The sequence below is a fragment of the Rhinoraja longicauda genome, chromosome 5, assembly GCF_053455715.1.
Source record: "Rhinoraja longicauda isolate Sanriku21f chromosome 5, sRhiLon1.1, whole genome shotgun sequence".
NCBI lineage: Eukaryota > Metazoa > Chordata > Chondrichthyes > Rajiformes > Arhynchobatidae > Rhinoraja > Rhinoraja longicauda.
Window position 1 is genome coordinate 14472149 of NC_135957.1, and position 26185 is coordinate 14498333.

At 45.2% G+C, this 26185-nt stretch overlaps 1 protein-coding gene across 1 annotated transcript in view; it reads left to right on the top strand.

Moving 5' to 3' along the window:
• The window catches only part of LOC144593844 (dynein axonemal heavy chain 8-like), a 624642-nt gene that overhangs the window by 25452 nt on the left and 573005 nt on the right, over positions 1-26185 (top strand). The window contains exons 6-7 of the mRNA XM_078399962.1: positions 7337-7526; positions 19055-19215. Of these exons, the coding sequence (XP_078256088.1) occupies positions 7337-7526; positions 19055-19215 (351 nt within the window). The remainder of the gene's footprint in view (positions 1-7336; positions 7527-19054; positions 19216-26185) is intronic.

Below are 26185 nucleotides of genomic sequence, written 5' to 3' on the forward strand. Positions count from 1 at the left end.
ACCAGTGGAAATCAGAGGAACCATCCAGGATACATCGGTGAACCCATGGACGTCCCTGGCCAGCACCTGCCCCGAAAGCAGTGGATAACCCTCAATCGCTTGAGGACAGGCATCGGATGCTATGGAGTAGCAATGAAGAGGTGGGGTCTCGTGGACAGTGCCTTCTGCGAGTGTGGGGACCCAACACAGACAGTGGAGCATATAGTCACCAGTTTCCCCAAATACCGGCCATCGAATGGTGAACGAGGTCTGATTGACTTGGACGATGACACGTTGGCCTGGCTCGCCTCAATGGAGCTGCAGGTCTAAAAGACATACGACAGAAGAAGAAGGAATTATCGAGTAGCATGGCATGGAAACAGCACGGAAACTGACCCTGTGGCACACCACATCTGTGATGGCCTTTTTCCCATCTAAATGAATCCCATTTTTCTGCATTAGATATATGTCCTTCTATGCGCTGCCTATTCAGTGGTCATTCTAAATGTCTCTTAAATGTACTGAATGTATCTGATTGCACCATCTTCTCAGGCAGTGAGTTCCACATGTAAACTACCTTCTGTGTAAGAAAACCATTTTTCTTAAATCCCTCTTTAAAACTACTTCCTCTCGTCATTATCCCATGTCTTCTTGCCTTTCATGGGGAGAGACAGTATAATAAGGGTTTTATTTGTTGAGGTTAAATTCATGTATATAAAATTGTGAGAGCTAGGGTTAACAGAGAATACAGGTTGTTCTGAGCACGAATTATGAGGCATCATTTAATTTCTTGTTAGATTAGAATGTATTTAAGAGAAAATAAAATCAATGAATGGTGAAAATACAAAATAGAGAACTGGAGCAAGCCACCTGATCAATAGACAATAGGTGCAGGAGTAGGCTATTCAGCCCTTCGAGTCAGCACCGCCATTCAATGTGATCATGGCTGATCATTCACAATCAGTACCCCATTCCTGCCCTCTCCCCATACCCCCTGACTCCATTATCATTAAGAGCTCTATCTAAACATAGCACAAAAAGTAAGGAAATTTGTGTTTGGTAGATTATTTCTTTGTTGTAACAATGCTTCTTGGCAATAAATCTTATACCGTTTGAAAGCCTGTTTATTTCCCTTTTAAATGGTGCCACATTTGTAAGGAACATGCATTTGTGATTAGCGATTAATCAAGCAAGATTTCCCCTTCGTAAATCCATGCTGACTCGGAACGATCCTGTTACTGCTATCCAAATGTTCCGCAATTTCTTCTTTTATAATTGACTCCAGCATCTTCCCCACCACTGATGTCAGGCTAACTGGTCTATAATTTCCTGTTTTCTCTCTCCCTCCTTTCTTAAAAAGTGGGATAACATTAGCTACCCTCCAATCCACTGGAACTGATCTTGAATCTGAAGAACATTGGAAAATGATCACCAATGCGTCCACGATTTCGAAAGCCACTTCCTTAAGTACCCTGGGATGCAGACCATTAGGCCCTAGGGATTTATCAGCCTTCAGTCCCATCAGTCTACCCAACACGATTTCCTGCCTAATGTGAATTTCCTTCAGTTCCTCCATTACCCTCGGGCTTCTGTCCACTAGTACATCTGGGAGATTGTTTGTGTCTTCCTTAGTGAAGACAGATACAAAGTACCTGTTCAACTCGTCTGCCATTTCCTTGAACCCCATAATAAATTCAACTGCTTCTGTCTTCAAGAGACCCACATTTGTCTTAACTATTTTTTTCCTCGTCACACAAATCTAAATCCCTGCTCCCTGCACCAGCCTCTCAGCCATTCATTCATATCACCTATCTCCCTGTTCCTTCCCTCACCAGCACGAGGTACAGGAAGCAATCCGGAGATAACCACCCTAGAAGTCCTGCTCTTCAGTCTTCTTCCTAACTCCTTAAACTCACAATGCAGAACCTCCTTCCTGCCGATGCCGCTTATGCCCACGTGCACAACTACATCTGGCTGTTCACCTTCCCTCTCAAGGATGTTCTGAAGTGGGTCCATGGCATCTTTAACCCTGGCGATAGGGAGGCAATAGACCATCCTCGAGTCTCGCCTTCCACCACAGAATCTCCTGTCTGCAACTCGGACAATGGAGTCATCCACCACTATGGCTCTGCCCAACACCGGTCGAGTCTCATCGTTGGTATTGGAGCCACCGACCTGTCCGCCATTTGGACCGGAAGCATCTTCTGCCCTGACAACTTCCAAGAGGGTGTACCCATTTTCATTCGGCACAGCCACCAGGGTCTCCTGCACTCCACTTGTACTGCCCTTTCTCACAGTCAACCACCTTTGCCCTTCCTGTATCCGTGGCGTGACAACCTTGCTGTAGGTCCAGTCCAGGAAACTCTCGTCTTCCCGGATGGCTCTAAGGTCAACCAACTGCTTCTCCAGTTGCTCAAACACGTTCACTCAGGAGCTGCACCTGGACACAATTCCTGCAGGTGTAGTTCCCAGAAGCTCCAGCAGTGTCCCTGCCTTCCCACATCCTGCAGGAAACACACTGCACCAACATGCCTGCCATTTCTTCAGTATCAAAAATCACATCAAGGTTGAAAGAAGCATAGCCTCCTTGCCTCAGCCTCCTCGCCGAAGACTCTCGAGCCAAAGACTCCCACTTTACCTCCCAAGGCAGACTCTTGAGCCAAAGACTCACATTTTACCTCCAAGACCGCTCCGCTACAGCTGCACTTACTCTTATCTGCTACCTAATCAACTACTTTAGGGCTGATTAGTAAATTACCTGAACCTGGTTCTTGGCGCTCTTTTTAAACTGCCTCTGCCTGTGAGTCACCTTCTTTTGTAACAAACTTTACAGCCAATTAACTCTTTATCTGTTTTTAAACTGCCTGCTTCTCTGAGCTCCACGCAAGTATGATCCCTGAAGCTTGCTCTTCATGGCTCTTCTGCAAATGATTATTAATTCTGTCCTCAGCATTTTCTTCAGTAACTTTCCTCACCAGGTTATACTAAATTTCCTTTCCTGTAGAACATTCTGAAAGAGACAGGTTTATACAACGGTTTGGTAATTTGGTAGTTTACTGGTTACCATTATTGAATTATTTTTTTAATTCTAGATTTTCAAGTTAATAATTTTCATGTAAATTTCTTCGCACCTATATTGAGATTTTAATTCTAACTCTCACATCAATCCAGACTAGAAATCAATACCCATAACTTTGCTCTAGATTTTTGATGTAACAAAACTCTTGCCATCGTATCTTGTAATCCATAGTCATTCAGTGTGGAAATAGGCCCTTCGGCCTAACTAGCCCACACCGACCAACATGTCCCATTTAAAATAGTCCCACCTGCCTGCATTTGGCCCATATCCCTCGAAACCTATCCTATCCATGTACCTGTCTAAATGTTTCTTAAATGTCGCTATATTACCTTCGTCAACGACCTCTGGAAGCTCGTTCCTTACACCCACCACGCTTTGTGTACAAAACGTTATCCCTCAGGTTTGTATTAAATCTCCCCTTCACCATAAACCTATGTTCTCTTTTTCTTGATCCCCCTACTTTGTGCAAAAGACACTGCAATTTACCCAATCTATTCCTCTCACATTTTTGTATACCTTTATATGATCACCCCTCACTCTCTCCTGCGCTCGAAGGAATAGAGTCCTAGCCTGGTCCAGCTCTTCCTACAGCTCAGGCTCTTGAGACCAGACAACATCCTCGTAAATCTTCTCTGCACCCTTTTAGGTTGACAACATCTTCCCTATGACATGGTGCCCAAAACTGAACACAATACTCTAAATGTGGCCTCACCACCGGTTACTGTCTTATACACAGTAACTGCAATATGACCCCCCCAATTTCTGTACTCAATACTACGCCATCACCATCCCTGAACTTGCCCTGACCAAAGGTAACACCAGTAATATGGTAAACACAAGGAACTGTGAAGAAGGTCTGAAAAAGGGTCATGACCAGATTCATTGCCTATCCTTGTTCTTGAGAAATGCTGCCTGGCTTGCTGAGGTATACCAGCACTTTGTGTCTTTATCAATGATATGGTGAATGTTTCAGTTTTGGTGAAATATATGTTCTATTATATAGATACGCTTCTTTATTTTTTATATGTGTACAATGACAAGGCTATAAACAAAGGTATGTAATCACCATAGACAGACAAAAAATGCTGGAGTAACTCAGCAGGACAGGCAGCATCTCTGGAGAGAAGGAATGGGTGATGTATCGGGTTGAGACCCTTTTTCAGACAGAAAGTCACGGGAAAGGGAAACGAGAGATATAGACGATGATGTAGAGAGATATAGAACAAATGAATGAAAGATATTATAAACAATGATAAAGGAAACAGGCCATTGTTAGCTGTTTGTTAGGTAAGAACTAAAAGCTGGTGTGATTTGGGTGGGGGAGGGATGGAGAGAGAGGGAATGCAGGGGTTACTTGAAGTTAGAGAAATTAATATTTATACCCCTGGGTTGTAAGTTGTCAAAACGAAATATGAGATGCCGTTCTCCAATTTGCGTTAAGCCTCACTCTGACAATGGAGAAGGCCTAGGACAGAAAGGTCAGTGTGGGAATGGGAAAGGGAATTAAAGTGTTTAGCAACCAGGAGATCAGGTAGGTCCAGGCGGAATGAGTGAAGCAGTGTTTAGCAAACCGATTGCCCAGTCTACTTTTGGTCTCGCCGATGTAAAAGTGTCCACATCTTGAATAACGTATACAGTAGATGAGGTTGGAGGAGGTGCAAGTGAACCTCTATCTAAACTGAAAGGACCGTCGGGGTCCCTGGACAGAGTTGAGGGAGGTGGCATAGGGACAGATGTTGCATCTCTTGCGGTTGCAGGAGAAGGTAACCGGGGAGGGGATGGTTTGGGTCGGAAGGGATGAGTTAACCAAGGTGTTGCGGAGGGAACGGTCTCTGCGGAAGGTGGAAAGGGGTGACGATGGGAAGATATGACTAGTGGTGGGATCCCGTTCGAGGTGGAGAAAATGTCGGAGGATTATATGTTGTATGCGACGGCTGATGGGGTGAAAAGTAAGGACTAGTTCCTGTTCCTGAGGACTGGAGGGTTGCTAATAGACAATAGGTGCAGGAGGAGGCCATTCGGCCCTTCAAGCCAGCACCGCCATTCAATGTGATCATGGCTGATCATTCTCAATCAGTACCCCGTTCCTGCCTTCTCCCCATACCCCCTGACTCCGCTATCCTTAAGAGCTCTATCTAGCTCTCTCTTGAATGCATTCAGAGAATTGGCCTCCACTGCCTTCTGCGGCAGAGAATTCCACAGATTTACAACTCTCTGACTGAAAAAGTTTTTCCCCATCTCAGTTCTAAATGGCCTACCCCTTATTCTTAAACTGTGGCCCCTTGTTCTGGACTCCCCCGACATTAGGAACATGTTTCCTGCCTCTAACGTGTCCAACCCCTTAATAATCTTATACGTTTCGATAAGATCTCCTCTCATACTTCTAAATTCCAGTGTATACAAGCCTAGTCGCTCCAGTCTTTCAACATACGACAGTCCCGCCATTCCGGGAATTAACCTAGTAAACCTACGCTGCACGCCCTCAATAGCAAGAATATCCTTCCTCAAATTTGGAGACCAAAACTGCACACAGTACTCCAGGTGCGGTCTCACTAGGGCCCTGTACAATTGCAGAAGGACCTCTTTGCTCCTATACTCAACTCCTCTTGTTATGAAGGCCAACATTCCATTGGCTTTCTTCACTGCCTGCTGTACCTGCATGCTTCCTTTCAGTGACTGATGCACTAGGGCACCCAGATCTCGTTGTACGTCCCCTGTTCCTAACTTGACACCATTCAGATAATACTCTGCCTTCCTATTCTTACCACCAAAGTGGATAACCTCACAAGATTAATGTAACCCTACTTTTTAAGAAAGGAGGGAGAGAGAAAACAGGGAATTATAGACCAGGTTAGCCTGATATCGGTAGTGGGGAAGATGCTTGACTTGATTATTAAAGATGTAATAGCAGCGCATTTGGAAAGCAGTGACAGGATCGGTCAAAGTCAGCATAGATTTATGAATGGGAAATCATGCTATACTAATCTTCTATTATTTTTTGAGGATGTAACAAGTAGAATGGATAAGGGGAGCTAGTGGATGTGGTGTATCTGGACTTTCAAAATGCCTTTGACAAGGTCCCACACAAGAGATTAATATGCAAAATTAGAGCATATGATTTTAGGGGTTGGGTATTGACATGGATAGAGAACTGGTTGGCAGGCAGGAAGCAAAGAGAAGAAATTAACGGGTCCTTTTCCGAATGGCAGGCAGTGACTCGTGGGCACCACAAGGCTCAGTGCTGGGACCCCAGTTATTTACAATATATTAACGATTTAGACGAGGGAATTAAATGTAACATCTCCAAGTTTGCGGATGACACTAAGCTGGGTGGCAGTGTGAGCTGTGAGGAGGATGCTATGAGGCTACAGGGTGACTTAGATAGGTTGGGTAATTTTCTATGTTTCTATGACTAGGGAGACTCTGTCCTTGTTGCGACCAGGGGGAGCAAAGGTGGAGCTGTGGGTTACCGAGGAGGTGAGTGAGGGCCTCATCATTGATGGGAGATGGGAACCCCCGTTCCCTTAAGAATGAAGATATCTTGGGTGTTCTGGTATGGAACACCTCATCTTGGGTGAAGATGTGTCGTAGATGGAGGAATTGGAAGTAGGGGATAGAGTCTTGACCAGGAAGCAGGATGGGAAGAAGTGCAGTTGAGATATTTGTGGGACTCAGTGGGTTTGTAATAGAAGTCATTCGAAAGTCTATCTCCTGTGATGGAAACGGTGAGATCAAGAAAGGGGAGGGAGGTGTCGTAGATGGTCCAAGTGAATTTGAGTGCAGGGTGGAAATTGGTGGTGAAGTTAATGTAGTCCATGAGTTCCGCATGGGTTCAGGAAGTAGCACCGATGCAGTCAATGTAACGGAGATAGAGTTCGGGGATAGGGCCAGTGTACGCCTGGAATAGGGATTGTTCAACACAGCCTACAAAAAGGCAGGTATAGCTGGGGCCCACATGAGTGCCCATTGCTACGCCTTTCATTTGGAGGAAATGGGAGGAGTCGAAAGAGAAGTTGTTTTGGGTGAAGTCCAACTTTGCTGGGCAGAGGAGAGTGTGAAAAAGGGAAATTGGCTGGTTCTGCGATTAGTAGATGGAACATTCGTATACCGCATTTATCTCGCAATTATAACTGACTTTTGACCTGAAATATAAAATGTATTCCACTTTACACATATATTGCCAAGTTTCCAGTATTTCCAGCATTTTCTATTTTATTTCAGAATTTCAACATCTTACATTAATATTCGTGCTTGACTAATCAGTATGCCTATTTGCAGGAAACATTCTTTGGCATTTTGGATTGTACTGATGGAATACTCAATGGTGCTGTGACGATGATAGAAAATATTTTCCTACCAGCTATTTCTGCATCTAGAAATTGGGGAGCACTTAATCAATCTATACATGGGCAGAGAGAGAAGAAAGCCTTCAAAGATACTATTAATAGTTACGTCACTTTCTTAAAAGGTAAGATACTGTAAACATTTAAATCAGCTTGAATTACAGGCTGGGAACTATGGCTGGTTAAATATAATCTGAAGTTTGAAGAAAATTTGTAAGATTACGGTAGTGGCATGTAGACTGAAATGGACACAACTTTTAGTTAAGCAATTGCTAGTGTGGATCTTTATTTTTTTTACAAAAATATACTGCATACTCACACACATATTCACAAGACTGATACAATTTGAATATATCACATGACTCAAATCGTACCATCTGATACTTAGTTCTTAAAGGTACAGTTACCATCATATACACTACTCTGCTCTCCCCTTAGAAAAGAGAATGACTTGAAAATTAGCCAAACAAGAACAAATTTATTTTCCAAATTTAATCTGATGACTGGTTTACGCACTCTTTCTGACCACTGACATGGTTTGGGGGGCGATTCAGGTTGTGGTTTTGAGTGAGAGTCAATTTGTGGCTCTTCAGTGAGAGTCAAGTTCTGGATCATTTACCTGGATTGTTTCCACTTTCTTTGGAGAATCTGATCTTACATCTGAACTTGGAATAATACCAAGGTCTGATGAATCTGCTTCTTCATCTCTGCTTTGCTCTTTATTTGGTTCATCCCTTGCTGGGATCATATGGTTTGTGTGCACACTTCTAACACATCCTTCTATCTCTACCAAGTATCTCCTGGTTCCACACACTTTAACTAATGTTTCCACTTCCCATTTGTTTGTTTTGTAAGGGGGCTGAGAATACAAAGCTGATCATGTGTTTTGAACCTGCGTTTTATTTTATTTTCTCCATAATGACGTTTCTGATCATATTGTTTGTGTTCAACCTTGGTAGACAGGTTAAGTAGAACCAAACAGTCTAGTTCTGAGCCTTATTTTCATGAGAAGTTCAGCTGGGGTATGCCCTGTGGTAGATTGTGGCAGTGTATGATATTTCTGTAAGAATCTAGGTAGCCGCTGTGACATACTGAATTTCAAATTCCTTTCAAGAACTTGTTTCTTTTGAGCTTCCTTGACAATCCTTTCGGCTGTGCTGTCAGATACTGGATGGGAAGTAAGGACTCGGGTATGCTTGATACCGTTTAGGTTCATGAAATTTTGGAACAGTGCAGCATGAAACTGGGGGCTGTTGTCAGAGGCAAGCTCTTCAGGTAAGCCGTAACATGCAAAGATGGACCGCAATGCATCTGTTTTTTGTTGTTGTTGCGTTTATATCCTTGTGTACCATCTCAATCCACATTGAGTGACTCTAAAACAAGAACATTATTATTCCCTTGTTCATAAAATTCCACATAAACCCTCTGAAAAGGTCTAGCAGGTCAAGACCATGTTTGCAAGGGAGTTTGGGCTGGCATATATTACTATAACTCTTGACAGGTAATACATTTAGTTGCCATTGTTTCTCTCTCATTGTCCAATCCTGGCCAATACATGCAACCTCTGGCTATGGACTTCATTCGTACAATACCTGTGTGTTCACTATGGATTTCTGTTTGTAATCTTTGTCCTAAAGAATTGGGTACTACTACTCTGTGACCATATTTAATACACTCTTGTTCACATGCCAATTCATATTGTCCATTATGATAAGGTCTTAGTTCATCAGTACCTGGTTTTGTTTCTGACCATCCACTCAAAGTTTTGTTTATACACTTGTTTTAGCATTGTGTCCTTTTGAGTTTCAGCAGCAATTTCAGCTGCTGTGACTGGAAAGTTATTGTCCACTGATAAATTTGACCTTCAGTACCGACATCTGATTCTTCGTGAGGCAAACGTGACAATGCATCAGTGATAGCATTTTCTTTTGAGCTCTGACATTCAATGCTGTAGTTATTCTGTGACAGGAGAACATCATTGCATCTTTGAGGCTGCCATTATAGGTATTGCTGACTGAAGACTAAGAATAGCGAGAAGTGGCTTATGATCTGTAATCAGGTTGAATTCCCCATCCACCAGAAAATGATGTAATTTCTTGATCCCAAAGAAGATACCAAGGGCTTCTTTTTCGATTAGTGCATAATTACGCTCACTCTTGGTAAGTATGGATGATGCAAATGCTATAGGCTTTCATGCCCATCTTCCATCACATGTGAAATCACGGCTCCTACCCCACAACTAGACGCATCGCAAGCTAACTTCGGCCTGCGATTTGTATTGTACTGAGCAAGTAATGCATCACTAGTCAATCTTTTCATGCATGCATCATAAGCATTTTGTTGCGCCTTAGACCCCTCCCATTTTGCATCCTTTTTCAACAACTTGTGAAGATGAGCTCGCTTTGTTGCTAACTTAGGCAAGAAGCATACGTAATACTGTGCCATACCCAGGAAGGACCGAGGCTGTGACACATTCTGTGTTGTTGGGGCATTTGCTACAGCTTCAACCTTTTCCTTCACTGGTTGAAAACCATGTTGATCCACTTTCAAACCAAGATACACTTCATCAATGCACATTTGCTTATTTTCAACTTTTTATTGTGATAGTCAAGCCATTTCAACACTTAGCTGAGAATCTCCAGATTCTCCTCCTCAGTAGCAGTTGCAATTAGCACATCATCTTGAGTGCTCATACAGTGTGGGTTTCCTTGGAGAATCTTGTCCATTGTAACTTGAAGGATTTTTGGTGCTTGACTTCATACCATAGGGCAGCTTTTGTAAGATTACCGCCCAATGTGTGTGTTTATTGTGAGGTACTGCTGGGTCTCACGATCAACATTGAGCTGGGCATATGCATGTGATAGATCTAGCTTAGAAAATTCCTTGGAACCAGCAAATTAAGCATACTTGTGAGGTTAATAGTGGATACTGTTCATAATCTACTGCCTGATTGATGTTCATGTTATAGCCTCCATGCAATCACACTGTACAATACAATATCATTTTTTTTGTCATTGTACAAGTACGAGATCGAGAATGTCACTTCCATATCTATGCTATAAAATATATAAATAAATCACGGCGAAAACGCAAACAACAAAAGGGGGGGGGAAAGAAAAAAAGGAAACAAGGTAAAGTGCAAAAAAAAAGTTCATGCAGGGGTCAGTTGTGCCAGATGACTCTGGGGGCAGAGACAGATCATGGCGGGCTCTCAGCAGGACCGATTCAGAGCAGCTATAGCTCTAGGGATAAAGGTGTTTCTTAGTCTGAGGTGCAGGCATAGAAGGCTTTGTAACGTCTGCCAGATGGAAGTAGTTCAAACAGACGATGGCATGGGTGTGTGGAGTCTTTGTAGATGCTGGTGGCTTTCCTGAGGCAGCGTGCCTTGTAGATGTAATCCAGGGCTGGCAGCTGTGTCCCAATGATCCTCTGCGCTCTACAGACGACCCGCTGAAGAGCTTTACTGTCCGTGCCGGTGCAGCTGAGATACCACACATAGATGCGGTATGTTAGTATGCGCTCTGTGTTGTTCGCTTTCAGCACTACTATTGGAGTAGCCCAATTACCGTGATCTGCACCAGCACACTGTTTTTTCCAACTTTTTGATTTCGGCTTCCACTTTACTTTTCAGTGAATATGGCACTGGTCACGGTTTACAGTAGACAGGTTTGACTTCAGGTTGAATCCTGATGTGTGCTTGCTCGCCCTTTATGCCATCGTAGCTGTCCTTGAACATAGTATGATGTTTTTACTCAACTGATCTATTTTTGTTGACACTTTGACTTGGAACACAGATTTCCAATCCAGTTTCAGTACGTGGAGCCAATTTTTCGATCAACGTGGCCTATTAATATCGCTCGCAACAACTATTGGCAACTTCAGCGCCGTGCCTTTGTGTTCTAGAGTACGTTTTCAGTTGAACAGTTGTTTCCCAGAGAGGTGTTTTGCTAAACTTTGATTCATTGGTGTCTTTGCTTATAATTGTGCAGTCAGCAGCTGTATCAATATTCATAGTAATGTGTTGATTGTTCACTCTGACCTTTGAAGGTTTTCTTTTCTGGACCCACCGTTTGCAATGTAGATGCAATACAGCCCAAGTTCATCACTCTCTAACTGTTCTTCGAGGTTGTGAACCCCACTCGTTTGGTTTTGTCAAACCTTTTGTTTATTTAGAGCTTCTTTGACAATCCAGCCGAGCCTTTTATTTTGCTTTGTTCTGTGATGGTACTCTGCATGCTGATGCAATATGGCTTTTTTTTTTTACAGTTGTGTCACTTAGAGTCCTTGAACTGGCAATTATTTGCTTTGTGTTGGCCATGGCATCGATATAGCACGTATCTGCGCTTTTCCCAGAATTTTGCTATGGAAGCCTTTTCCCTGAATTGTCATGCTTGTGTTTTGACAGTTGACTGTGCCAGGCTCATATTGGTCGAAACACTCATGCACTTTGAGATGGCATCTCCATGGCCAAGGCAGTTTTGCATGCCAAATCAAGGGTAGGGGCTGGTGTGTTCAGTAATTTTGATTATATTTGTTCATCCAGCAATCCACATACAAATCTATCTTTCAAAGCTTGTTTCAAAAATGCCCAGAAATTGCAGTGCAGAGACAACTTCCTCAATGTGATGATGTACTCATCCACAATCTCACCTGCCCTCTGGTTTCTTGTGTGAAATTTGTAACTTTCTGCAATATCTATGGCCTTAGGATTGATGTGAGAATCAAGTTTTGAAACAACAGTCTCAAATGAAACATACTTTGTATAGGAGCCATTTTGCGTTTATTAGTTATTGTAGTATATTGTAGTGGGTCTGGACGCGGCAGGAATCAGGCAAGACGCCAGGTAAGGATTAATAATATCTTTAATGCAGCATCAGAACATCCACTCTCTTCAGTCTCCCGCACGAGTAAACTCTAGCCCCTTCAGGAAAACCCCGTAGTACCAGACCCCTTAACAGCCCTGTCCACTCCGTGCCGAGGGGAATGACCCAGGGAGTGGCCTAACCCCCGGGCACCGCCACAGGACCCCCCCCCCCAAGAACTGGAGGCACGAAACGGACAGGGGGACATATGAGACGACCAGCCCGTGTGCGCACCGGCGGTCGCAGGAACCGGAACACCCCGCCAGGGGAAGACAACCGCGGGGACGCTGGGGTAAGGGCCGGGACGCAGGACGACCCCGAGGGCGAGGCCGCACCAGGAGGACCGGCTGGCTAATGTCCACGTGCGCCTGCTTCAGTCGCGAAATAGAGACAGTCTCAGGACGACCCCCCATGTCCAAAACAAAGGTGGCAGAGCCACGCTCGAGCACCTTGAACGGTCCTTCATACGGCCGCTGAAGGGGCGTCCGGTGAGCATCCCGGCGCAGGAAAACAAACGGACAGTCCTGCAGAGCGGAAGGAACATGCGACTGAACCGAACCATGGCGAGACGTCGGCACCGGTGCCAGCTTGCCCACCGTCTCCCGAAGGCGTTGCAGGGCGGCCGATGGTTGTTCCGCCTGACCCTGGGCTGATGGAACGAACTCACCGGCACTGTCAGCGGGGCCCGTACACCAATTCAGGCCAAGTCCTCTTTGGGCGCAGTGCGGAAGCCCAGTAAAACTCATGGCAACGCGTCGACCCAGTCCGGGCCAACGAGCCGGGCCTTCAGGGCAGCCTTGAGCTGGTGGTGGAAACGCTCCACCAGGCCGTTCGCCTGCGGATGGTACGCCGTGGTGCGGTGCAGGTTAACCCCCAGTAGCTGAGCCATGGCCGACCACAGTTCGGAGGTGAATTGCGGACCCCGGTCGGACGTGATGTCGAGTGGCACCCCAAATCGGGCAATCCAGTGTGCCGCCAACGCACGGGCACAAGTAGAGGCAGAAGTGTCCGGCAGTGGAACTGCTTCCGGCCACCGCGTGAAACGGTCCACCATAGTCAGGAGGTGGGTGAAGCCCCGAGAAGGCGGCAGCGGCCCCACGATGTCCACGCGGATGTGGTCGAATCGCTGTCGAGGGATGGGGAACTCCTGGAGCGGCGCTCGCACATGCCGCTGTACTTTTGCAGTTTGGCATGGGATGCAGGTGCGCGCCCAATGTCCAACCTGTTTACACAACCCGTGCCACACGAAACGGGAAGCCACGAGGGTCGTCGTCGCCCGAATGGAAGGGTGGGCCAGCCCATGGAGCACCTCGAACACCCTGCGCCGCCAGACAACGTGAACGATGGGGCGCGGCTGCCCGGTGGATATATCGCACAGCAGCATCGTGCCCCCAGAGCCAGAGAGCTTCCAGCTCCGATGCGTTTGTTCAGTTCACGCGAAGAAGCGGCTGAAAGAAGATCAGCCAGAAGAAGCTGCCGATATAAATCGGCTAAAAGAACCTGCTGATAGAAGATCAGCAAGAAAGGACCAAAATAAATACCACAAATCGAAAACAAGCCACAATCCAAAACCAAAATGGGTTGGCTTTAATTAACTACCATAATCTTTATCCTGCTTTAAAATGGATGCAAAGAATAAATTTCAGATTTAAATACATACTAGACCAAGTGGACCCGTTGGGTCCAAACCTCTCCTGCAGTGGTGCAGCACCCCCTCCTCCCCTTCACCCCTCCCCTTTACCCCATCCCCCGACCCCCTCCCCATCCCCCCAAACCCCCTCCCCATCCCCTTCACCCCTCCCCCTCCCTCCCCTCTCTCCCTCCCCCTCCCTTCCCCCTCTCCCTCCCTCCCCCTCACCGCCATCCCCTTCACCCCTTTCTCCCTCCCCTCTCCCTCCCTCCCCTCTCCCCCCCAGCCATTACAGGGCGGGGAGTGCCCCCGTGGCCATGTGCCAGCAAGGGTGGAGAGGGGGAAAGTTTCTCCTGCGGTGCCGAAGCGTCTCCTGCAGCTCGGCTGCAATCTGCTGCGGGGAATGGGGGGGACAGCATGGACCCATTGCTGGGCGGGGAGCGTCTCCTGGTGCGAGAGTGGACAGGGAGAAGGCACTGACCTTGGCGGCATTTTTTCTGCTGCGAGCAGCGGGCGACGGCCATCTTGTTGAACCCTCTGCCAGAGTCTCTGCGGCGCGCTGCAGTAAGGGAGGAAGGTCACGCGGACCAATTGGGTGTGCGGGTCCCATTGTGATGTCACACGCTGAAGATCATAATGAAATCGGTTTAAAAGGAAAATTTTAAACTTTAAAATCTCTCTAGCTTTAAAAATGTGGCTTCAATTTGAATTTCAAGTTGTTTCAAACGGTCCCCAGGATAATGGTGAGAAAGGTGGGCCACAAATTGTGGCGCTATCGTGTACCGTTTTGGCTGTGCAGAAGCACAAAGGCATGGTGCACACATACACACATACACACAGAGACACAAACGAACCCAGAGTTTTAATCATATACTAGACCAAGTGGACCCGTTGGGCCCATTCCTCGTAGAGGGGGGACAGGGAAGGGGAGAAGTTGCCACTTACCTCGGCCCCGTGGCGCCAATGCTGCAGCCAGAGCGAGCCATGGACCCAAAGCCTCTCCTGTATTGGTTTAGCTCCTTGACCCCCCCCCCACTCAAACCCCCTTATCCCCCCACCTACTCCCCCCACTCACCCACTCCATCCCCCCTACCCCACCCCTACTCCGCCCCCACTCCCCAAGCCCCTCCTCCCCCCCACATCCCCTCCCCGACTCCACTCCCCCCACCCCCTCCCCTCCACCCCACTCTCCACTTCTCCCCCACCCCCACTCCCCCCCAACCCCCATCCTCCACCCCCCACTCCTCCATCCCCCCCGCCCCACCCAGTCCCCCCCCACCCCACCATCTCCCTCCCCTCCACCCTCCTCCTGTCCCTCAACCTGGGCATCAGTCAGACCCCCCACATCGCCCTCGCCTGCAAGAGATTATTATATATTGAAAGAGATACAATATATTTTATATTCTTATATGACCCACTCCATCCCCCTTCCCTCCCCCACACCCCCCTCCCTTACCCCCACTCCTCTCCCACCCCCTCACGCACCACCATTCCCCCTCTCTCCTCTCCCTACCTACTCCCATCCCGCTCCATTCCCCACCTCCCCCTCCACTATTCCCCCCCTTCCCCCCTCACCCACTCCTTCCCCCTCACCCCTCCATCCCCCTCACCCCCTCCCCTCCTCCCACCCCTACTCCCCTCCCCCACCCCATACCCCCTCTCTCCTCCCCCCCACCCCATCTACCCCCACTCCCATCCCCCACTCCCATCCCCCTCTCCCCCTCCATTCCCCACCTCCTCCACTACTCCCTCCTCTCCTTTTCCCCCCTCCCAACTGCCCTTCCCCTTCCAGTCCCCACTCTCCCTCCCCCTCGGGCCCATCAATGCAACCAATGTGTGCAGCCGGTAGCGTGCGGGGAGCGTCTCCCGGGGCCGTGATAGGGGCAGCAAGCCGACCGATGCGTGGACCCGTTGGCGGCGAAAGCCACTTACCTGTGCCCCGTGCGTGCAGCGCTGAGGAAAGGGGAGAGGAAGCGACTGACCTTGCCTTCTTGCCACAGGAGGAAGGTCAGGCGCGAGGCACGCGGAGGGGGCGGAGAGAGAGCATTTGTTAAAGTCACACGCTAAAGATCATAATGAAATCGGTTTAAAAGGTAATTTTTAAACTTTAAAATCTCTCTAACTTTAAAAATATAACACCAATGTGAATGAAAGTTGTTTTAAATGCTGCCCAGGATAACGGTGAGTAAGGTGGGCCACAAATTGTGGCGCTATAGTGTACCGTTTTGGCTGTTCGGAACTACAAAGTTATGGTGCACACATACACACATACACACAAACAAACTGAGAGTTTTAGTAAGAAAGTAACTGCAGATGCTGGTGCAAATCAAAGGTATTTATTTCACAAAATGCTGGAGTAACTCAGCAGGTCAGGCAGCATCTCAGGAGAGAAGGAATGAAGAAGGAGAGAAGGCATCTCTCCTGAGATGCTGCCTGACCTGCTGAGTTACTCCAGGATTTTGTGAAATAAATACCTGAGAGTTTTAATAATATTATTTATATATATATATATATATATATATATATATATATACCCGCTGGGCCCATTCCTCGTAGAGGGGGGACAGGAAAAGGGAGAGGGTGTGAATGTGTGAGCCTGGACCCAAAGCCTCTCCTGTATTGGTGTAGCACCCTCAACCCTCCCACTCAATCCGCTTATCCCCCCCTCCCCTCCCCACTGATCTACTCCATCCCCCCTATGCACCCCACTTGCCCCTCCCCAGCCCTGCCTCCACCCTCATTACCCCCTCCACTCACCCCTCCTCCCCCTCCCCTCACCCCCTCCCTCTCCCCTCACCCCCACCTTCCCTGCCCGCACCCCATTCTCCCCCCACCCCAATCTTCCCTCCTCCCCACCCCCACTCTCGCCCACCCCCACTCCTCCCTCCTCCCCACCCCCGCTCTGCGCTCCTCCCCACCCTCACTCTCCCCTCCTCCCCACCCCCACTCTCCCCTCCCCACCCGCACTCTCCCCTGTCCCCCACTGTCCCTCTTCCCCCCACCCCCACTCTCTCTTACCCATCCCCCCACTCTCCCCTCCTCCACTGCCCCCCATCCCCACTGTCCCCTTCTCCTTCACCCCCTCCTCCCCCACCCCACTCTGCCACGACCCCCCCACCCAACTCTCCCCCACCCAACTCTCCCCCACCCCTCCCCCCCATTCCCCCCCCACCACCATCTCCATTCCACCCTCCTCCCCCCCACCCCATCCCCTCACCCACTTAAAAAAGTCTAATCTTTGAAGTAAGCGGGGTGTTAATGTTTAAAAAAAAAAGGAAATTGTTCTCCCCACTCACACACCCCATTCTCTCTACAACACCTGAGGCGCGGACCCGTTGGCAATCCCCGGCTCGGGCCCATCGATCCTACCGGTGTGTGCACTGGTTTGCGGGCGGGGAGTGGCTGTCGGGGCGTGACTCGCAATGTTGAGCAATGTTAGTCGCGAGCTGCGTGGAATGGCGTCGCGCTGCACTATAAGGGGAAGGCAGACGCGAGGCATGCTGGGACGGGCGTCGGTCCTCCCACTGGTCCTCCTGAGGGGGGGGGAGGGGGGAGAGAGCGCAATTCTTAAAGACGTGCGTGTCCTATTGTGACGTCACACGCTGAATACCGGCGGGGTGGGGGGGAGCGCGAGCTAATCTGTTACGGTCGCAAGGGGGCCATTGTGACGTCACACGCTGAAGACCTTCAAGAAATGGGTTAGAAAGGTAATTTTTTAAACTTTAAAATCTCTCTAGCTTTAAAAATGTAGCTTCAATTTGAATGAGAGTTTTTAGACATTATGCCCAGGATAATGGTGAGTAACGTGGGCCAAAAATTGTGGCGCTATGGTGTACCTTTTTGGCTGAGCGAACCAAAAAGGTTATGGTGGACACATACACACAAACACACATACACACATACACACAAACAAACACAGAGTTTTAGAGACAGACAGACGGACGGACGTCTTAGTTTGAATTAGCTTTTTTTTTTGATGTTGGCCACAAATTTGTTCATCATATAAATAAGTTCAATTTCTGACTATTCTTTATTGGTTAGTCATTCCTTCCAAGATTGGAGTGAGAGATGTGATGATGATGTGGCATAGATATCCTCATTAATTGTTCCAACATAGCCTGATAAAGCGTGGTGATCATCAGGCACATGTGGGGAATCCTCACTCTCTTTTGTCAGGTGGTCTACACAACCACCTGAAACACCCCCACCCTGGCATTGATCTAAATGGATTGATTGCTTCTTTTCACTATCCCAAAAGATTATAAATGATGCCCAATTTGCACATTTATTTGTGGAAGTTTTCATGATTTTTTTAAGCTCTCAGAACATATTCAATCATTGGTCTCTATGTACCTCAATTGCGCTTTCCCTCATGCGAACCACTCGCCACAATAGTTTTGTTGCTGTGAGAACAGGTAAAGGCATACCGTTTTGACAAATTCTAATTCATTGGTCCCAAGTACCTCATCTTTACTATGGATTTCCTGTCTCTGCCTCTGCTATTTTTCAACAAAGATCTAACTAGGTTCCCTGCCATCAACACTTTCATCCTCCTGTTGCCAATTCTTGCCCTCAACAACTCTTTCGAATCTTCTCATTTTTACAACCCTATGATGTAGCCATTGGCACTTGAATGGCCCCCCAGAAACACCATTTGCAGGTTATGTGAAACAGTTCATGTTACAAATCTACTCTGGTACCCCTTCCCAACACTTTCACAACTAATCAATTTTATCAGCATTGCCACCAACTTCCACCCTGCCCTCAACTTCACATGGATTGTTTCTGACACTTCCCTTTGTATTCTGGACATCTATGTTTCCATCACTGGAGACTAACGATCCACCAATATCTAGTAAAAATCACTGGAGACGAACAATCCACTAATATCTACTATAGATCTATGGATTTCCACAGCTACGTCGACTGTATCTCCTCTCACACCAACCGCTTCTCTCAGTTTCTCTGTCTCTGCTTTCACATCTCTCTCCACAGTCAGAACAATGATAGAGATCCCTGGTGTTCATCTTTCACTTCACTATCCTATGTGTCCAACTTATTATACATCAGTACTTCTGTCAGCTCCATGAGAGAGCAAATGGCCCATTCCTGGTTTCATTGCTTACTTGAGTGGGATTAATTATAAATATATTTTCTTCAGGTACTAAAATAAGCTTGGAAAAATCTGTTGTGTTGAAGAGTGAAACGGTTGACCTTACTCAGCTACGCTCATTTGAGCAAGTGAAAGCTGCAACATCCAATCCTGAAATGATATTACAGCTTGAAAAACTGCTTCTTCAATGGTACAATCAATTGGAGCAGGTTAGTATACTTTTAGCATTTTAACGTTTTAATATTGTAGCATAAAGTCTTGTTAATAATTGTTTCAAAATTAATGTTTCATTTTGCTTCTTTTGAATGACATATCACCACAATGCAGAATATCACCACAATGATATGTCAATACACTACAATGACATGCAGTGCATTCAGAAAGTATTCAGATCCTTTCCACATTTTGCTACGTTATAGCTTTATTTTAAAATTGATTAAATTAATCTTTTTATCATCAATCTACACACAATACCCCATAATAAAAAAGTGAAAACAGATGTTTAGAAATTTTTGCAAAGTAATTAAAAAGAAATAACTGAAATATCACATTTACATAAGAATTCAGACCCTTTACTCAGCACTTTGTTGAGGCACCTTTGGCAGCGATTACAGTCTCAAGTCTTCTTGGGTATGATGCTCCAAGCTTGGCATAGTTGTATTTGGGTAATTTCTCCCATTCTTCTCTGCAAATCCTCTCAAGCTCTGTTAGGTTGGATGTGGAGCATCGATGCACAGCTATTTTCAGGTCCCTCCAGAGATGTTCGATCGGGTACAAGTCCGGGCTCTTGCTGGGCCACTCAAGAACATTCACAGATTTGTCATAAAGCCACTCCTGCGTTGTCTTGGCTGTGTGCTTAGGGTTATTGTCCTGTTGGAAAGTGAACCTCCGCCCCAGTCTGAGGTCTAGAACACTCTGGAGCAGGTTTTCATCAAGGATCTCGCTGTACTTTGCTTCATTCATCTTTCCCTCGATCCTGATTAGTCTCCCAGTTCCTGCCGCTGAAAAACATCCCCACAGCATAATGCTGCCACCAACATGCTCCACCATAGGTATGGTATTGGCCAGGTGATGAGCAGTGTCGCTTGGCATTCAGGCTAAAGAGTTCAATCTTTGTTTCATCAGACCAGAGAATCTTGTTTCTCATGGTCTGAGAGTCCTTTAGCTGCCTTTTGGAAAACTCCACGTGGGCTGTCATGTGCCTTTTACCGAGGTGTGGCTTCCGTCTAGCCACTCTACCATAAAGGCCTGATTGGTGGAGTGCTGCAGATATAGTTGTCCTTCTGGAAGTTTCTCCCATCTTTACAGAGGAACTCTGGAGCTCTGTCAGAGTGACCATCGGGTTCTTGGTCACCTCCCTGACAAAGGCCTTTCTCCACAGATTGCTCAGTTTGGCCGGGCAGCCAGCTCTATGAAGAGTCCTGGTGATTCCAAAGTTCATCCATTTAAGAATGACGGAGGCCACTGTGCTCTTCGGGACCTGCAATGCTGCAGAAATTGTTTTATACCCATTCCCAGATCTGTGTCTCGACACAATCCTCTCTAGGAGGTCTACGGACAATTCCTTCGTCTTCATGGCTTGGTTTTTGCTCTGACGTGCGCTGTCAACTGTGGGACCTTATATAGACAGGTGTATGCCTTTCCAAATCATGTCCAATCAATTTAATTTACCACTGGTGGACCCCAGTCAAGTTATAGAAACATCTCAAGGATAATCAATGGAAACAGGATGAACATAAGCTCAAAGTGTCATAGTAAAGGGTCTGAATACTTATGTAAATGTGATATTTCAGTGATTTCTTTTTAATTACTTTGCAAAAATTTCTAAACACCTATTTTCACTTTTTTTATTATGGGGTATTGTGTGTAGATTGATGATAAAAAAAAAGAATGTAATCAATTTTAAAATAAGGCTGTAACGTAGAAAAATGTGGAAAAGTGAAGGGGTCTGAATACTTTCTGAATGCACTATATCACCACAATCACCACGATTGAAATGATTTTTTTTCACTCAAAGGGTGGTAAAGCTTTCAAATTTGGTATCTCAGAGGGCCGTGGAGGCTCTGATTTAACTTAATTCAAATTGAAATTGAAAGATTTTTGGATAGTTAGCAGAGAAGTCAAAGATTAAGGGGTTCGAGTAGGTGAAATGTGTTGAGGTAGAGATCAGCATAATTTTGATAACTGGTGGAGCTGGCTTAAGGGGTTGAATGGCTAACCGTAAGTCTCTTAAATGCCACTATCATAACTGCCTCAACCAGTACCCCTGGCAGCACTATCCAGGCGATCACTACCTTCTGTGTAAAAAAACTTTGCGTCTCTCACTTTGAGCTATGCCCTCAAGCAATTGATGGTTCCATCCTGAGAAAAAGGTTCTAACTGTCTATCCAATCTTTGCCTCTCATAACTTTATATACTTCTGCCAAGCCTCCCTGCAATATCTGGTATTCCAGAGAAAACAATCCAAGTCTCCATCCACTCCCTGTCCAGGCATAATTCTGGTAAACCTCCTCTGCACCCTTTCCAAAGGTTGTTGGTCGAAACATTTGTGCATTTTGAGATGGCATCTCCATGGCCAGGGCAGTTTTGCATGCCAAATCAAAGGTAGGGGCTGGTGAGTTCAGTAATTTTGATTATAGACGTTCATCCAGCAATCCACATACAAATCTATCTTGCAAAGCTCGATTAAAAAATGTCCAGAAATTGCAGTGTAGACAACTTCTTCCATTCACCAGCCCTCTGGTTTCTTGTGTGAAATTTGTAACTTTCTGCAATGTCTATGGGTTTATGATTGAAGTATCAAGTTTTGAAACAACAGTCTCAAATGAAACATACTTTGCTTTCTCTGGAGCTAGGATGTTGGTGAAATTGCATAAACTTCAGGATCAATTTCAGATAATAGAATGGCCTTTTTGTTTCCTGATGGCCTTGTTTTATGCTCTTACCTGCACTTATAGACAATAGGTACAGAAGTAGGCCATTCGGTCCTTCGAGCCAGCACCACCATTCAATGTGATCATGGCTGATCATTCACAATCAGTACCCCATTCCTGCCCTCTCCCCATACCCCCTGACTCCGCTATCATTAAGAGTTTTATCTAGCTCTCTCTTGAAATCATCCAGAGAATTGGCCTCCACTGCCTTCTGAGGCAGAGAATTCCACAGATTCACAACTCTCTGACTGAAAAAGTTTTTCCTCATCCCAGTTCTAAATGGCCTACCCCTTATTCTTAAACTGTGGCCCCTGGTTCTGGACTCCCCCAACATTGGGAACATGTTTCCTGCCTCTAACATGTCCAACCCCTTAATAATCTTATACGTTTCGATAAGATCTCCTCTTATCCTTCTAAATTCAAGTGTATACAAGCCTAGTCGCTCCAGTCTTTCAACATATGACAGTCCCGCCATTCCGGGAATTAACCTAGTAAACCTACGCTGCACGCCCTCAATAGCAAGAATATCCTTCCTCAAATTTGGAGACCAAAACTGCACACAGTACTCCAGGTGCGGTCCAACTAGGGCCCTGTACAATTGCAGAAGGACCTCTTTGCTCCTATACTCAACTCCTCTTGTTATGAAGGCCAACATTCCATTGGCTTTCTTCACTGCCTGCTGTACCTGCATGCTTCCTTTCAGTGACTGATGCACTAGGACACCCAGATCTCGTTGTACGTCCCCTTTTCCTAACTTGACACCATTCAGATCATACTCTGCCTTCCTATTCTTTTAAAAAAAAAATTTTAACAAAGTTTATTTCTGATTTTTATTAATACAGCTTTGATAATTCAATGCATGAACACATTAATGCTGATAAGTATCCCACCACCCCCCACCCGCAATACCATTCAATATACTAAACATTTTTTTTAAAAATTAAAAAAAAAAAAAAACCAGAGAGGAGGGAAGCAGAAAAATCGGAATGTTAAGACATATCAGGGACCATTCTAATATTTCAATTCCACTCTTAATTACATACACACATATCAAAAACGCTACCCAACCATAAAATTATCAGAGCCTAAAGCATCAATACAACTAAGAAAAGGTTGCCATATCATTGTAAACTTGTCAGCTGATTCCCTCACAGTATACCTAATCTTCTCCAATTTAATAAAATACAACATATCCCTAATCCACTGTGCAAATGTTGGAGGGTTACAATCTTTCCATCTGATCAAGATTTGTCGTCTGGCCACCATCGTGGCAAAAGACAAAAGATTTCGTTTATTATTATTTAATGCAAGATTTTGTGTTACCACACCGAATAAAGCAAGGGGGGCTGATGGTTCCAAAGATTCATTGGTAGTTTGGGAGAGCATATCAAATATTAATTGCCAAAAATTAGATAACTTAGGACAATCCCAAAACATGTGAATTAAAGTGGCTTGGTTCTGCCTGCAACGGTCACACGTGGAGTCTATATTGGGTGTAATTTGGGCTAGCTTAGCTTTGGTCCAGTGCAATCGGTGGAAAATCTTAAACTGCATAACAGTATGCTTCATGCATATCGAAGATGTGCATATACCCCCAATCATCTTTGACCAGATAAAGTCTGAAATTGTCATGCCCAGATCCCTTTCCCACTGCTCTTTTAGGGAGTTAAGACTTGTCATGTTTTCTTTTATTAGTAAAGAATAGATGTCACCTATCTTTCCCTTTCTGATTGATGTAATGTTATTAATTGAGTCTAGGAGTGTGTCTGAGGGCTGTGAAGGGAATTGAGTGATATTAGAAGATATGAAACTGCGAATTTGCATATACCTAAAGAAGTGTGACCTAGAGATATTGAATTTCTGAACAATCTGCGCAAAAGATGCAAACAAACTATTTATAAACATGTCTTTAAATGAACAGACCCCATGATTGAGCCAAGCACTGAATGAAGCATCTGTCGAAGGTGGCAGAAATGCATGGTTCGTTACAATAGGAGCGAGTATTGAGAATTTACAGATATCAAAGGATTGTCTGAATTGCTTCCATATTTTTAAAGAATTAATAACAACTGGATTAGAAGTGTATTTGGTAATAGGCTCTGGATATGGCAGACCTGAACATAATAAGGCGGCTAATGAAGTGTTCTTACAAGAGTCTCTCTCTAGAATTAGCCAGTCAGGTACAGTGGTTAATACATTTCTTTCCATCCATTAAGAAATACTTTTAATATTTGCTGCTCAATAGTAGAACTGAAAGTTTGGCAGTCCAAGCCCTCCCTGCCGATAAGGTCTCTGTAGTATAGCTTTGCGTATACGTGGATTCTTTTTATTCCAAATAAAGGAAGAGAGCTTTCTATCCAGAGAAATGAAGAACGTTTTAGTTAAAAAAACTGGTATACACTGAAACATATATAGAAGCTTGGGCAATATGATCATTTTTATAGTGTTAATCCTACCTGCCAAAGATAGAAGTAACAGATCCCAACGGTCAATATCCTCTTTAATAGAGGACAGGAGAGGGGGAAAGTTTGCTGAAAAAAGGTCTTTAAATTTATGTGTGACCCAGATACCGAGATATTTTATTTTGTCCATGCACACTTTAAACGGGACCGTACGTATAAACAGGGATTCTCTTGCTGCCAGATTTAAGGGCATCAACTCACTTTTTTGTGTATTAATTTTGTAGCCAGAGATTTTGCCAAATTTACTTAAGAGATTAAGAACTGCAGGAAAAGATAAGGAAGGATCAGACAAATGAAGTAACATATCGTCTGCATATAGCGAAACTTTATGTTCCAACCCTGCCCTTGTAATACCTTTAATATCTTTATTGCTATGTAAGGCTATAGCCAACGGCTCAATTGTAATCGCAAAAAGGAGGGGGGACAGTGGACAACCCTGTCTTGTCCCTCGTGTCAGTGAGAAATAAGGTGATATATTATTATTAGTACGTACTGCCGCCATTGGCGAGCTATATAAAATTTTGATCCATGATAAAAAAATTGGTCCAAATCCAAATCTCTCAAGAGTATGAAATAGATAGTCCCACTCCACACGATCAAAAGCCTTTTCAGCATCTAGAGATATAACCGGTCTGTCGGGTGGGGAAGGGCTATAAATTATGTTATACAGGCGCCTAATGTTGAAGGAGGATTGCCGACTTTTTATGAAGCCCGTCTGGTCTGGTGAGATTATTGTTGGAAGAACCTTTTCAAGACGGCGAGCGATCAGTTTTGCAAAAATTTTGCTGTCCACATTGAGCAAAGAGATAGGACGATAGGAGCCACATTCCCGTTGATTTTTGCCCTTTTTCAGAATAAATGAAATGGTAGCTTGTCGCAATGTTTCAGGCAGTGAACCAACTGACAAGGAATCATTATACACAGATTTTAAAATGGGAGCCAATTGATTAGAAAATTTCTTAAAGAATTCTGTTGGATATCCGTCTGGTCCAGGGGATTTTCCACACTGCATACTCCTCCTAATGGCGATCTCAATTTCTTCTGTTGAAAACGGAGACTCTAGCTCTGCTGCTGCCACAGGGTCTATGTGAGGGATCTCAACACTTTCAAAAAATGATTTAATTAATTGGTCGTCCTTCAGCGATTCAGATGAATACAAGTTACGGTAAAACCTCATAAAGCGTGAGTTGATGACAGAATGATCCATACAGATCATACCAGATTCATCCCGGATCTCAGGGATTGCCTGACTTGCTGCTTTTTGACGAAGTTGGTGTGCAAGGATCCTCCCTGTTTTTTCGCCATGCTCATAGTAAGTATAGCGGGACCTAACCAAGAGGTTCTCCGCTTTTTGTGTGGTTAGTAGATCAAATTCTTTTTGGAGGAGTAGGCGTTCTTTAATGTCATCAGCTGATGGGGATGTTGCTAATCGTGAATCAAGGTTACAAATCTTATTCATCAATTCATTTGTACGGGCATTTCTGATTTTTCGTAACTGTGCGTTGTAAGAAATAATCTGACCTCTTAAGTATGCTTTAAGTGCTTCCCATACTGTTGATGTTGACATATTTGGTGTTTGATTAATTTCTAGAAAGAAATCTATCTGTAATGAGATAAAATCTGAAAATGTTTTATCTGAAAGTAAAAGTGAATTGAAACGCCAAGGCCTGTAACCAGGTTTTGTGGCTGGTAGGTTAAGCTTCAGTTTATGGGGAGCATGATCAGAAATTGCGATCGCATGATAGTCACATTCCTGAACCGAAGGAAGGAGACCTTATCCATTA